The 15,224-nt window shown below is 36.0% G+C and overlaps 2 protein-coding genes across 7 annotated transcripts; one reads left to right on the top strand and one right to left on the bottom strand.

Moving 5' to 3' along the window:
- The first annotated feature begins 2,315 nt into the window (after positions 1 to 2,315).
- Positions 2,316 to 10,802, top strand: LOC119984330 (MACPF domain-containing protein At4g24290). 5 transcript variants are annotated; one of them, XM_038828212.1, is made up of 8 exons: positions 2,316 to 2,529; positions 3,014 to 3,326; positions 3,684 to 3,922; positions 4,712 to 4,916; positions 7,013 to 7,081; positions 7,232 to 7,418; positions 9,121 to 9,287; positions 9,609 to 10,802. In XM_038828212.1, the coding sequence occupies exons 2-8, from the start codon at positions 3,066 to 3,068 to the stop codon at positions 10,293 to 10,295; spliced, it is 1,815 nt and encodes a 604-aa protein (XP_038684140.1). In that variant the 5' UTR covers positions 2,316 to 2,529; positions 3,014 to 3,065; the 3' UTR covers positions 10,296 to 10,802. The 5 variants fall into 5 exon arrangements, with proteins under 5 accessions (XP_038684140.1, XP_038684141.1, XP_038684138.1 ...); XM_038828213.1 differs by having other exon boundaries at positions 2,316 to 2,511; XM_038828210.1 differs by having other exon boundaries at positions 2,316 to 2,500; positions 2,988 to 3,326.
- A 367-nt stretch (positions 10,803 to 11,169) lies between these two features.
- Positions 11,170 to 14,076, bottom strand: LOC119984331. Of its 2 annotated transcripts, none has more exons than XM_038828215.1 (4): positions 13,751 to 14,076; positions 12,430 to 12,502; positions 11,477 to 11,835; positions 11,170 to 11,383 (listed from the first exon to the last, which is right to left on the bottom strand). In XM_038828215.1, the coding sequence occupies exons 3-4, from the start codon at positions 11,762 to 11,764 to the stop codon at positions 11,237 to 11,239; spliced, it is 435 nt and encodes a 144-aa protein (XP_038684143.1). In that variant the 5' UTR covers positions 11,765 to 11,835; positions 12,430 to 12,502; positions 13,751 to 14,076; the 3' UTR covers positions 11,170 to 11,236. The 2 variants fall into 2 exon arrangements, with proteins under 2 accessions (XP_038684143.1, XP_038684144.1); XM_038828216.1 differs by lacking the exon at positions 13,751 to 14,076 and adding an exon at positions 13,646 to 13,677.
- Between the last annotated feature and the right edge of the window lie 1,148 nt (positions 14,077 to 15,224).

Raw genomic sequence — 15,224 nt, forward strand, 5'->3', positions numbered from 1 at the left:
TAGTTTCCTACACTAATGTGAATGAATTGCACCGAATGTAAATATGACTTCTATCTAGACGATTGAGCGAACTATCTTGGGACCTCAATAGCTCTAGGTTCCCCAACTCCACTGAAGTGCGCTTCGTTGAGATCGAAATGAAGAAACAAAAACAGATACCAAGAACAATTTACACAACAATGGTTGGTATTGAAACTTGATTGGAAATAAATGCAAGAGAATTTGACATAGTTTGAGATTGACAAAGATTTGGAAATGTAATTGAAATGCTAGAATGCTAGGAACCTTGAAAGTTGAAGTTGCCTTTGGGCTTGAGTAGTTTGTTTGATTGATTGGTTGTCTGTCCCGCATCTGTCTGTCTACCATCTTATATACTCTCTGTCTCGCACGAAACTCTCCTCCATAAACTGCAGTTATTCTTGATTTACTCCATGTTTTGTAAGTTGGAAGTTACTGTCATCTTCTCACAACAATTTTCCTCATTTCTCTCATGTACTGCCACCTGGATCATCTTGTTATAACTGCCTCCACTTCTTCCTCTTTCCATGGGCCATTCTCAGCACAACTGCTCCTGGCAGTTACTCACCATCTGGGCTTCATATAATGGGCTCATGGGCTGTGATAAAACATGATGGACCGTATGGGCTGCACCTTGGGCCTTGTACATGGACTAGGTTTATTAGGCCCAAGATATTTTTTGGTGCCAACACATATATAATATCTACACATTCATATTCATTTTCAGGAAAAAAAAGAGTACAAAAAAAGTAATAAAATATCAAAGATGATGCCTTGGTCCATGGAGTTTATTAGTGGTGTTGATGGTCATCGGTGTTGTCTGTATTGGCCGGATCGAACTCTTTTCTAAATGCTAACCGTGATTTCATGAAACTTTTCTGGCGACTCAAGTGATAATTGACGATTGATGATAATTGCACGTTGGTCAGGTTGACCCCAATCTTCATTTTAGTGGTTCGTTCGTCGAAAACGAAGGCCGGAAGGCCAATTCCGTCTGTTGACATCAAGGAAGAAGAAGAGAGAGAAATGAGGAAGAAGAAGCAACATGTTTTTAATATACATAGTGAGATTTTATTAAGTTTGTAGGTTTTTTTTTTTTTTTAAGACTGTTTTTATTGGAATACAAGTTATACTTTTTATCATTATGCAAAATTTCCCCATCCAAACATCAGATATTTTCTCAAAACTATTTTTATTTTTGGATAGGCTTTTATATTATTATCGGATCTTGCGACCATTAGTACCATAACTAATTTTTTTTTAGTCTAAACAAATGTAATTGTCATTGGCCAATATTTATGTATACAAACAACTTATTAATAAATATACACGCAAGAGCCAAGAGGTTCCAAACCACATCTAAAATTAGAAAATTGACTTGTTGAAGTCCAGTCTTTCTCCATTGCTTAAAGGATACTTCAAGTTGCGACTTGTCAAGTATTTGAGGAGAGTGGGGCAATCTAAATTCTGAATTTTAAATAGGCTAAAGGCTCAAATGTCGTATTATAAAATAATTGTAGTTCAGTTAGGTCATGGTCACTTACATGTGTTATCGGATCTGGTGTGTCTTCTTCTTCTTCTTTCTTTCCCTAATTTATGAGTAAAATATTTAAAATCTGACAAATTGTCAATGAAAAGTTTTTTAAAATTGTAACCGCCAGATTGCATTTTCATATGTTAGAAATGAAGATAAAAAAAAAAAAGTTACATATTTTACATCCAAAGGTTTGAAACAATTTAAATATGTTATATATCTTTATTGATAAATTCGATTTTTAATTAAGTGAAAACGTACATCATTAAATTCATAATCATGTAAAAATTTCATTTATAATTTTCCTTAAATTCATTAAAATATTAAATATTTTTCTTAACCAAAATTAGAAATAACCGGCTCTTTGTTTTAATTATTGTTTTTTAAATGAATATTCTTTATATCCCTAACAATTTCTTCAATAACCGACCATAACAGTATTATGTTATCTAATTACATTGAATTTCGTTATTACGTTGTCTAATTACATTGACTTTGGTATGCTATCTAAATTATTGTTTTTTAAATGAAAATTCTTTATATTCCTAACAATTTCTTCAATAACTGGTCATAACCGTATTTTATTATCTAATTATATTGAATGTCGTTATTACATTATCTAATTATGATTTTGATATGTTATCTCATTATATGTCGTGATTGATTATGACTGAATTTGTTAGTGATACGAAACCACTTGCCCACTCCCATTCCAATCATTCTCTCTTGGTCAAATAACCCAAAAATTATAAAAACATAATTTCTCAAAAAATAAAAATTTATCTCCAGAATCCAGCAGTGTACGTTTAGGGTTTGGGGTTTTAATTTCATTTATCCGAGAACAGATCTTTTGCGCATTGGGTTTCTCTAGCGCTCAGAGTTCATTGATTGCTGCACATTTGCGGAGACGGATTGGAGTTCGCCGTTCGATCCTATGTGTTAAGAAGTGTAAGGAATTGGTTTGTACTTTGGCTTATGTGGGTTTAGATCTGATTTCTATACTCCAAATGCGTGAATTTGGGTCCTTTAAGCTGAAAAGTGTGTGTTCCGGACAATGCTGAAAATTTACATTTTTACTTCGTTGTGGAAATTGAGTGAGATTTCGGTTTAATTGAGCTGAAATACCTTCTTTTAAAATGCGTATAAGTGTTTTCCTCCTGAAATCTGTGTGAATTTCTCTAAGTTTTGAATTCAAGTTGAGTATCAGGCGTAGCATGCTCAAAAGAAAGAACTTCTTCTGAGCTGAATAATCATATTTCAAGAAAATTTTGGTTTAAAAACTGTGCATATGTTAATATGGTTAACTTTATCATTTGTGGGGGTAGTTTTGAGTCAAGAATAAACTGAAACTGGTAAGTTTAGGCAGGATGTGCTTAGTAAACTCTGTTTGGGATTCGGATTAGTTTCTATGCATGAGAAATATGTACCTTTTCAGATGGATTTAAGCATGTGCATTTGTAGTGCATGTAGAGCGCGGTGCTGTTCTGGTGAAAAAAGGTGATGTTCCTGAGCAATGACGCGCAAGAGTCCATCTTCCAGGGCAGCTGAGACTGCAATTGGGTCGATTGGCCGTGGATATGATATAGCTGTAGACTTGAGGCTTAAGTACTGTAAAGGTGATCCAAAAGATTCACGGCTGATTGAGATTGATGAAGATGGAGGTCAAGAGATTGTTTTACCTGGTGGCATTTCGATTTCAAATGTGCCCAAGTCAATAAAATGTGATAAAGGAGAGCGCACACGATATAGATCCGATGTTCTCTCGTTTCAACAGGTAATTGCTGCTCAATGTTATTGATGGCATGAAGTGTCCATTCGTCATTTTATTGCATGCGTTGGCTGATATTTTCTAGGAAATGGTTGTGTTCTCATGCATTGAAGAGCATAAGACTTCGTGTTTAGATACTTGTTTGCATCATCATATGGCATACTCAATTTTTCTGCATTGTTGAAACCCCTAAAAGCTCATAGAGCTCTATTGTAAAACTGATTGGTTCATCATTCAGAAAAAACTGCACCACTTTACAGAACTTAAAATTAGATTCTTTTTTTTTCTTTTTGTTATCTGAATGTGTAGAAGCTTCCTCTTTCCTATGTCATCTTTTCACATTTGTACCTTCTTTCTTGCCAGATGTCAGAGCAGTTCAACCAAGAAATATCTTTGACTGGAAAAATTCCATCAGGTCTCCTCAATGCCATGTTTGATTTTTCAAGTTGTTGGCAGAAAGATGCTGCCAACACCAAGACCCTTGCTTTTGATGGGGTATTTATTACACTGTACACAGTTGCATTAGAAAAATCACATATGATTCTGCGTGATAATGTTAAAAGAGCTGTGCCATCATCATGGGAACCTTCTGCACTCGCAAGGTTAGATTTAAAGCCCAAATGATCTAAAATGCATGCCAAGCTCACCTCTATGGTTTACCTATTGAATTACTGAAGTGTGTTTCTATTATATTCATGTGGTTATGTTTCAAACTTCAAAGGCTTTTCTATGCGTTTTTACTGAGCTAGCATAAAGAAGTCATTCTTGCTATGGATTTTTCATGGAGTTTACAAGTAGTTTGTGTTGTATTTAATTTTATGAAGATTTTGGAGTTGTTCCCTTAATGTTTATTGCTGTTAGTTACTTAGTTTGAGTGCAAGGCAACAAAGAAGAGCCTTAGTCTTAAACTTCCAAAGCAGCATGGAGAAAATAGTTAAGATTACACTATTAATGACTTTGTATGGTTAGGCAATTACTAATAAACTTTGTTTAGATCATTTTAACTAGATCATGTCTTTGCCCTTCCACATACAATGTTCAATTTAGCTCTGGACATGTTAATTTAACACTGAAACATATTTCCTGCAAAATGAAATTATCTCAGTGCTTATGTCAAATATTACCAGTATTAGAGTGGTGTTTCAATCTCCGTGTGTCTTAGTACCACTAATAAATATCTGCAGCATGAACTGGTTAAAATTTTCCAATAATTTACTGCTCTATCATCATTATCAATTATCATCATTACTATCATTTTTTATTATGCTTATTTCTTATTATATAGGCATTATATGTTACTGTCATGTTCAAAAGTCTGAACATTGTCAATTTATGCTATATTTAAATCTCAAAGCATAATGACTTTTTGATCTGTGTTGTCTGCCATCTAGGTTTATTGAGACGTTTGGAACACATATTATTGTTGGTGTAAAGATGGGTGGAAAGGATGTAATATATTTGAAACAACAGCATGCATCAACTCTTCAGCCTGCAGATGTCCAGAAAAGACTCAAGGAGATGGCAGATAAGAGATTTCTTGATGCCAATGGACAATATAGCATGTCTTCTGAGCAGGTTTACCCAAATAATAAGGTCGTTCATTTGTTTTGTCCTTGCTATTTGAGAAACATATATGTAAATTTCATCTGGTCTAAATCTTGATTCTGAATGTTTTATCATATGTTTATGCATCTTAATGCTACTATTTACGTCACATTATGGGATTTATATATCCACTGCTTGAAAATCTGGAGTTTTAGTGTCATAATGGAAACATGATTCCATATGGGGCCTTGATGGTTCATGCATAGACAGTAAAAAACACCTCTCTTAATCCATCATTTGAAATTTTTATAGAGGGTAGTTGAGGCCTGGCTGCATAAATAATAATGAACTGGGATGTCCAGTTGATGCACATGGGTTTTTATTGCTTTATGTTTGGGTGAAATCTCTCTTTTTCTTTCAATAAGTATTACTTTATGTTGTCTTGGTTGTTTCATTGTGATGTCATGGGTCCAGATTGTGGAAACAAACTCTTTGCAATGCAAGGTAAGGTTGCGTAGCTCATTGGTGGCAGGTGCTGGGTTGCCATGTTTTGAGCTTGCTTGGTGTGCAATAATCTATGAATCTCTTAGTCCAAGTGTAGGAGGTGTCACTTTGTGCATGTAAGTGGTTTTAGGAGTAGGTTTCAAAGCTCATTCTCATTAATGACTTCCTTGTCTAATAGACATTGGCTGTTAAATGGACTTTTTGTTTGCTGATTTCCCATCAGTTGAGGGGATATTTTTCAATTGTTGAGGTTGATGATTGCTGGTCATGAATAACTTTGGTCAAGGTTCCAATGAGTCCTACCACCACGTACTATCCCAAAGATCTTTAATGTTTATCAAAGTGATTCAAAATTTGGCATGCTTCCATTTCATGATGCTAAACCTGGTCGGGGAAACGAAATGTGTGGAGACATTTTCTGGTACTCAACAATTTTTTTCCTTCTGAATTGTGTATTCATTAACCACCAGTTAACTGTACTGTAATATGTCGCAGAAAATTGTCTGTCAAATATGGGTGACATTTATGTAATCTGTTAACCACATTAACCTCAGTTTACTGGTTACTGCTGTGGTAGACTTATCCATTGTTTGCGTCACTGCTCAAAGCGACATTAATTGCTGTCTTGGTGCTAATTCTTCAACTTTTTGACCTAGTTCAACCATAACTTTGTGCTATTTTCTTGTGTTACAAACTCTTCTTTTCTTTTCTTTTCTTTTTTTCTTCATCTGGCATACTTTTCCTAATCATAGTCTTACCAGGAGCACCTTTAGGAGATAGGAGAGAGTAATCTGTGAGAAAAGTAGATGGATTAGAAATGGGAGAAAAAGTTTCTTGTGTATTGGAGATGTTGACTTTTATGTTCTGTTCAGTTTGAAGAAAGTGGGAGTTGTTCAAGGAACTCTACTAGAGTTCTACACCATCTAGGACAACCAATGTGGGTTCCATTCCAGACTGTAGTTAGTCTACACTGCCAGATCACACAAACATTTATCATGTTTTCTTTTATTAATTGCCATTTGGATGCTCCTCTTGTGCCATTGGTTAGATTGACGACATCCAAATTCCAAAGCCACATATTTGGCATAAGGATCTATCAAGTCAATGTGGAAAACGCAGTTTGGAGGGTACTGTTGCTGTTAACAAACCCAACTTATTTAATAAGAATACCTAATTTGTTAACTCCTCTAGTAACTTAAAGTGAAAGGTAAACAATCTTCGAATGAGGTACTTTCCTTTTATCATCCACTAACATATAGACAATGTGTATATCGTCAGATGACTGTCGATTGAAGATTCTATTGTTTGTAACTGTAATTGCAAAAACCAATATTCCTTTCTTTTGGCCACTGCTTATGTTTTGAGTACGCAATCATGAAGCCCAAAAAACAATATGCATCAACGTAATCACTTGCTGTCGTTTGGAATGATTGTATGTAATTCTAGAGACTTCTCTTTGTTGGTCTATACTAATTTAAATCTCATGTTGTGAGAATACCTGTCGTGCTGTTATTGCAGACGTTCTATTTTATATCTATGGAGGTTAAGTTCTCTTAGTAAACTGTCTAGAACGGTAGAACCATATGAAAAAGAAAATCACCACCCTCAGTAGTTCACCTCTTATCTAGTCATTTTTGTTTCAGTTTGAAATCAGGGAGCAGCGGTTGAAGTTTGCTGATATCGGTTCATCAAGTTCTTATTCACATAAGGAGGTCTGTTTATCGTATTTCTTTTTTCCATCCCTAGGTTCATTGGCCCTTTCAATGACCTTTTTGTAGACTTGTAGGATTTGTTTTTGATATTTTAGATCCATAAACTTCTGAATAGTACAAAAATTCCATGCTTTGTGACTTTATCTGTAGGACATTGTCAGCATTTGCAAGAGGAGAGGTGGAAGTGATGATAGATCCCTATCCCACAGTGAGTGGTTAAACACTGTTCAGTCTGAGCCTGATGTTATCTCGATGTCCTTTATCCCAATTACCTCTCTGTTGAATGGAGTACCTGGGAGCGGATTCTTGAGCCATGCCATCAATCTCTATTTACGATGTGAGCTTCCATAAGTTTTTGATTGCATGTACATTGCTGCTGTTTAAGATGCATTCCTGTTTTCTATGTATACGCATACATTCATGCATCTATTATTGACTAAATGTAGCATGAACTGGAAATGTTTTGACACCTTTGTATCTGGATTTGCATTTTTTCATGATGATCCCTCTCTCAGACCTGGAGACATTGATGTGTCATTGTTCTTGAGGATCCATTATTTTTTTCCCGCATTTAGAACTTTATTGAGTTTATTTATACTCTACTGACTAATTCATGTCCAATAATCTTATTACATAAAAATAGCGTTTCCTGTAGGTGATATTTCATTGTCCATTATTTAAGTAAACTAAAAAACATTCCCTTGACTTTCTAAAAATAAAAATTTCATGTTTCTTTTCTGCTCCTTAATTATTAATATCTGGCATATTAGTAATCAAGTATGGGTCCAATATGGTCCTGCCTTGTAGAGGTTCCATTGTCATCTTCAAAAGAAATGTTTTTTTTCCTTCTGGGCATGGAGACATTGGGATTTTTGATGTGGAGTAATGTATGCAGGATTGTTGTTTCTGATTGCAATATACGGACACATATTTTACGTATTTGTGTGATTGCATCATTGCAATATATGTTGACACATTTTCTATGTATCAGTTTTATTTATGTAAATATATACAAAAGGTCCAGGGGGCAGGGAGGTTTAGGGAATTAACAGGCAAAATTTTGAATCCTGTAGAGGATTTCGTTTTAGGTTTAGGGGGCAGGGAGGTTTTGGGAATTGAAAAGTAAAAATTTGCATGAGAGTGAAAGAAAAGATGTCCTGAAATTTGTGTTCGATGAGTCATCGGTGCATTTAGCTTTTGGACCATTTATAGCCTATGCTAGAGTATGTATGATCCATTTTGCATGTATCAAGACCACTGAATTTGACTGAAATATGGGTGTTAAATTTTTTGGATGATGATTTTGTTTATTGAGCAATGCATATATGGATCCACTACTCCTTTCGGATTGAGATTCCCGACAATTCTTAGCCACTCCAATTCCATTCTGATTCTGAATTAGTGGTTTGGATATAGCCACCGTATCCAAAATGGATTGAGTTCTACATTTTTTAAACCATGCATGTCCTTACAATTCTACGATTAGTGGTTTAAATGCAATCTATGTCAATGTATTGGAAATTTGAATAATGGAGGAAGGCAATTTGTAAACATTTGTAATGAAATTGTAAGGACTAAGGAATTGCATGGATTAAGATTTGTAGGGGATCAAAACGTCCAAAAGACTAGTGTAAATTGGAAGGGCTTGGAGTTAGATGGGATCCCTCATTTAAGCCCATTGCTTTATCCTTTTACCTGTAGAAGTGTCTAGCTAGATTTAGTGGAATTCCTGCGGTATAATCTGCCACATGGTTATGGGTGGAAATGGATGATAAATTAAGAATTGCTCTTGAATAAGGTTACTTACAATAGAACAGGAGTTAATTTTTCAGCCAAACAACCACTCTAAAAGATTAGGGAAGCATTTATTCATCTGGCACCTTCCTTAACCACCTGTTTTACTTCTGACAAAAAAGGAAAAAATAGGGGGAAAAACATTACATCGACTCGATGTAAAAGTTTCTTATGGGGGCTTTTAGTTTGTATTCAATGGCCTATTGTTACAGAATGAAAATCTCTCTTTTAACTGTCCTCTGCAGACAAACCACCAATTGAAGAACTCCACCAATTTTTGGAATTTCAGCTGCCCAGGCAGTGGGCGCCTATGTTCAGTGATCTTCCCCTTGGTCCACAACGGAAGCAGCAAAGTACATCATCTTTACAGTTCAGTTTCATGGGGCCGAAACTTTACGTGAATATCATTCCGGTGAGGCTTCTTTTTATCAAATTTTATGTGCACAAACTTAAATGACAGTTGCTGTTGCTGTAAGTGAAAAGGGATTGGAGTTTGGACAACAAGTAGGGAGCTCCTCCTTTTCTATTGCTGACAGTTATACTTCACCTGCGTTTTATGGTGGCAAGCCAATTAGCTGAAATGGTGACTGGCTGGCTTTTTAATGCATTACTCCATTATAGATATAGATAGCCTGGAGTTAGTGATGGATCTGTAGTAATTAATATTCTTTCAAGTGTGCGCTAAAAACGATATATTTTGTTTAAAATGTAATCACCATCATTTCCATGACAGGTTGATGTCGGTAAGAGGCCAGTTACTGGCCTGCGGCTTTATCTGGAGGGGAAAAGAAGCAACCGGTTAGCTATACACTTGCAGCACCTGTCCTCTCTTCCAAAAGTCTTTCAACTTGACAATGATCCAAGTGGAAACTTCCGTCAGGAGATCTATGATCGTAAGTATTATGAGAAAGTGCAATGGAAGAACTTCTCTCACGTCTGTACAGCTCCTGTAGAGTCTGATGAGGATCTTTCTATTGTAACTGGAGCCCAGTTAGTCGTCGAAAATTCTGGTTTCAAAAATGTTCTCTTCTTACGACTCTGCTTTTCCACTGTTTCTGGAGCTACCCTCGTAAAGCACCCAGAGTGGGATGGATCACCAGGATTGGCCCCCAAGTCTGGAATCATATCAACACTAATCAGCCATCACTTCACTTCAGTTCAGAAGCCGCCTCCACGGGCAGCTGATGTGAATATAAATTCTGCTGTTTACCCTGGGGGACCTCCAGTGCCTGTTCAAGCTCATAAGCTTTTAAAGTTTGTAGATACAACAGAAATGGCAAGAGGGCCACAGGAAAATCCAGGGTATTGGGTTGTCTCTGGAGCAAGATTAGTTGTTGAGAGGGGAAGGATCTCTCTCAGGGTTAAGTACTCTTTATTAACTGTGATATTACCTGATGAAGAGTTGGAAGCAGATCAATAACAAATGTGTCCGAACCTAACTCCTGATCCTGGTCCCTGACAGAGAGGGGAACAATAAATGACATGAGGAAAAAACCAAGTAAGAAAGTAGCCGAAATATGTTGCGTGTTCAAAACTTTGCCAAAAAGTCTTACTATCAGCTGGTGGTTAATTTTTGAACATGACAGGCGATACAAGGGAATTGGAGGTAATTTGACTGAAGGAGGCTGTATTATTGTATTCATTCCTAACTTTTATTGTCAGGTTGTCACGTAATTTTTGTGTTGGAATGTAGATCTACCCATTGCTGCTCTTGATCTGGCAAAATTCACAAAATTACTGCCTAGTGAATCGTTTTGTGTTTTTTTTGGGTTGTGAAATAGGTATAGGATTAGTTGGCATGATGCGGAAGAATTGGTATTGGAAAACTTACTTCTGTAAATGTATGCATGAAGCTTGAATTTTACTGACTTGTCTTAGAAATGGTTGGTGATCTTAGTGAGCATGAGCTTTGGCAACTTTGTGCTTAGCAGTATTTGCATTTGCCTCTTGGGTGTGAGGCTTTTTCTGCATCTGATGTGCCATAGTTTTCAGTAATTCATTTCTCTCCATTGCTTAGGGGTTTTACTTCAATTACCCAAAGGTCTTTATTTTTGGTTGTAAGGAAATAATTGAGCCAGGAAAAACCCTGTGCTGGGCTCTGTATTATTGTCCAAGATCAAAATAGGTTGGGTGGCTCTGTCACTATGTACATATTGCACTCTCAACAGAGACCTTGGACTGCTACTTAAGCCATTAAAAACAGGTGTAGTTTGCAGAGTCTTGCCTGTAATGAGTTCTTACAAAGTAAAAGGCGTACTCATACATTACTTAACAAAAGAACATGACCCTTTAACTGACTAATTCATTCTCTGTACTTATATATATGATTACTTAAATATGTACTATGTACCTATTGCACTCTCAACAGAGACCTACAATATTATGTTCATGGGACGGCCGACAAATGCCTTCCCTCGGACAAGGGAGAGGAGCAGGTTGAGCAATGTAGCTTGGATATTGCTGTCCTGGCATCACCACTGAAAAATCGGATGCATGAGACGTCGGTGCCTGTCGAAAGTTGAATGAATTTTGGTCACTGGAAAAAAGAAAGAGCACAATAATGTGGTTACATTTTTTAGAATAAAGGGAGTGAAGACATACTGTTTGTAGATCCCCAAGTTTCTGTGGGGGTACTCCTGATTCTGGAGAAGTGTTCCTCACTTCCTGAGGTGAAGAGAAAGAAGGGTTTGGCCGGAACAGATGTTCAAAGATTGCCATGATAAGAAACATTGATATCAAGATAGCCGTCGCTACGAAACCAAAAGAAATGGCATTCATGGAATTCCCAAAGCTTTTCCATGGAGCTCCTGTCTGAGATGGACTGGGGTCTAAATTAGTATACGTGTTCCATTGCGTCGATGTCGATCTCTCTGAATCAAGCTCGTTCATTGTGGTCCTAAACACGCCCTTTCATCTATCAAAGCTTATACACAGTTGATTTCAGCTGTCATGTCCCAGACCTGAAAAGAGAAGTGTACAGGATTTCAACTTTGTATCACAGCTGCTGAAATTCAATTTTGGAAGGTACAGAACAAACAATGTGTCAAATTCTCTCAGGGAAATAAGCGTCACAGTCAGACCAGTGATCAATTCCTTATGCACTATCAGATTATCTACAAAAATAGAGCCATTTGTTCATTACTCTGGCCTCTGAAATGGGAACTCATCAACTAACCAAACTAAGCAACTCAGAAAAAAATTAACACAAAATGAACACTAATGACTTGGTGGTTATGTTAATAGAAGAAAATAGCATTAACTGATGAATTTCTACTTTCTAGTACAAAATGAATCTAGTCGAAGCGGTGAACTGTTTACAAGATGCAGCAGAAAAGCTGGTTCTCGGTGGCAATGAAAGCCAAAAACAATAAAGAGATAATCTAATGGAGTAGTAAATTTGAACTAGAGGTGCTTAAACATAATGCATTCTTTTCACCAGAAACTCAAGCCAAAATGCCAATCTTACCCAAATGAAATGAAAGAAAGAGAAACACAAATTTCCAGAAAATTCAGTGATGGCATTCTTATGTTTGCAATTTAAAATGTAAACTAACCTGTTCCTTGGCTTCTGGCCCAGAGAAGCAGGGGGCAGAAAATATCTTTAGCCTTCAAATCCTATAAGCTTGGCTGCCATGGAAAAACAAGACACCCACACTTGTCAATGAATTATTTTAAAACAATGCAAGCTAGCTTTATACCCGGCTAAAATATTAAATATGTCCTTAGACTATCACATTTTTCTCTATTATGTCCTTAAACTATTTTTTTTCTTCATTCTATCCTTAAACTATTATTTTCCACATGGTTTCTCTCCTCAGTCAACTTTTCGGTGTTGACTCCGACGAAAATGCTGACGTGTCATCTGAACTCCGACGAGTTTTTTTTTTTATTTTATAATCACATGGATGCCACGTCAGCATTTTCGCCGAAGTCAACACCGGAATGCTGACTCAGGATAGAAATCATGTGGAAAACAATAGTTTGAGGATAAAATGAAGAAAAAAAATAGTTTAAGGACATAATCGAAAAAATTGTTATAGTCTAAGCACATATATAATATTTTAGCCCTTTATACCCCACATAGAAAATGTAGAGAAGTTGTATGATAACTCTACCAGCAGCCTTGATGCCTAACTTAATCACTACTATACCTTGGCTCAAAGAAGCAAACTTTTTCCCAGAAATCAAAAGGAATGGGCCTTCCCTGTCTGTGGAGCTCAAACAAGTGTGGTCTATTTGCAACTTTTTAAAGTTTTTCACTTTTTAGTGCTGAATTACATTAAGGGAGCATTTCCCTAAACCAACCCGTTAATCTCGATTTTGATTGTTACTAACACTTCTAAAATCGTATATCTAAACCAATGATTTTACGCACTAACCATTGATCAATTTTTTCAGAAGAAACGTCATATAATTACCATCGAATTCTAATCAAATGCACACGGGTCTAATGGCAAGATTATGTTGATGAAAGCATTTAGCAGTTGGCACAAATAAAGGTTAAAGGTTGAGTATTACCGGTAAGGATTAATGCTTCAACCAATTTCAATACAACATAAACCATTCAAACGAAATCATGGAAGCAAAGCTAGCAAAATCTTTAGATAATCACACACAATCACAATCTCCCACTAAATAAAAGATGGGAAAAGAGAGAGGATAAAGAAAGATAAAGCTGCTGGGGAATATGTAAACTAAAAACAAAAACAACTAAAGGCTGCAACAAGGTATAAATTTTATATATTTGTATAGTATTTCTAATCTTCATACCTTGTAGAGAGCCATGTGATTGCTAACATATAGATTTCAACCCAAAAAAAAAGAAAAAAAAAGAAAAAAGAAAAAGAAAGAGAGAGAGAATTGATGAGGGGGTACCTTACAGCTATGCAGTACCAATACACCATGATTCAAGTGAAGAAAGGATTGGACAAGATGGAATAAAGAAGAGAGCTATACAAAAGGGGCCCTTAATACATTAATTTCTCAAATTTTCCTTATTGAGAGAAACTCAAAACTTTTGTCAGAAGCACTGAAGTCAGTATCTGTATTGCATGAAAAGTTTCCTTTGTTGGGTTTAACAATAAACAGAGAAGTCAAATTACCAATCTCTCCCATAAGACAAACACAAAGAGACACAGAGATTGCCACCAAGTTAAGTAATCCTCTGTTGCAAAAATTTGAAGTATTGTTGAAAAGAATATGAAGCAATAATTACAAATATAGATTACTGAATGAAAACGCAAGTGGAAAAAAAGAAATGGTACTTTTTCGGTTTTTAGCTACCTGCAATGCATTGAGTGAGACTCTTTTGTCAACAAGACAATCACCATGTCTCAGAAAGATTTGAAAGCCCATCTTCTAGACCAATAAATATCAATATAATCCTAACATTTGAAAAAGAACATCACTAATTGATACCAACGTCGCACATCGCTTAAACGTGGGAGTTGTGATCTATCGATAAGAAAGGCAAATGCATTCCTTAATCAGACAACAAATTTTCTAGGTAGTAGTCCATTAGACCTGTTGGTTACAACCAACCCATGTATGGGTAGTGGTTGGTTGAGAAAGATATGGACCTGCTAGGTGGGTGTATGGTCGCGCACCTCGCCTGTTTGTTAACACTCATATTCACTTGATGTTAGTCTCTCACTATTGTGTTCATATATAGCGATTTAAACCACGAAATGAAAGGAAAACACAAAGATAAGACCCTAGATTCTTTGCTCCCTAAATGCCCTTTTCTTTACGGAATGAAATGCAAATAAATACCTTATCAAAACAAGAATTGAATAACATGGACATACATGAAAGTAAAAATGTCACTTCAAGGAAAGATATTGCTTCCCATTTCCATGTAAGACATTTTACAAAAAAGAGAGGGTCCCATGACAAGATAGCACACTAAAACAGACGGTTGAAATTAAGATTCAATAATATATTTCCCTCCTTTCCTTTCCTCCTCCTCTCCCCTTTCTCTTCAAACACTAGCTACATGCCTTTTCAAGCAACCTTTTACTTTACCAACATACTCAACCCAACAACGAGAGGTGGTCCGAATGAGAATCGATTGAGTTAAGCATATGTGTGCACAAAGTTTGATTCTAATATGAAGCATATTTATCAACGGTATTTCAAAAAAAAACACATACTCAAGCCAACAATCTTTTACGAGTATATAGATTTGCAACATACCTACATCTACAACATTAGCATATTCTAATATATAGCCAATTAACATTTAACAACACTCACAATATCACTTTATATTAGTTTAGGTATTAGGAGCAGTAATAGAAATGAATCCTGTTCAGGTTAAATTTAAGAATGATTCAAAAAATACCAAGAT

Source organism: Tripterygium wilfordii, chromosome 18, assembly GCF_013401445.1.
Source record: "Tripterygium wilfordii isolate XIE 37 chromosome 18, ASM1340144v1, whole genome shotgun sequence".
Taxonomy (NCBI): Eukaryota; Viridiplantae; Streptophyta; class Magnoliopsida; order Celastrales; family Celastraceae; genus Tripterygium; species Tripterygium wilfordii.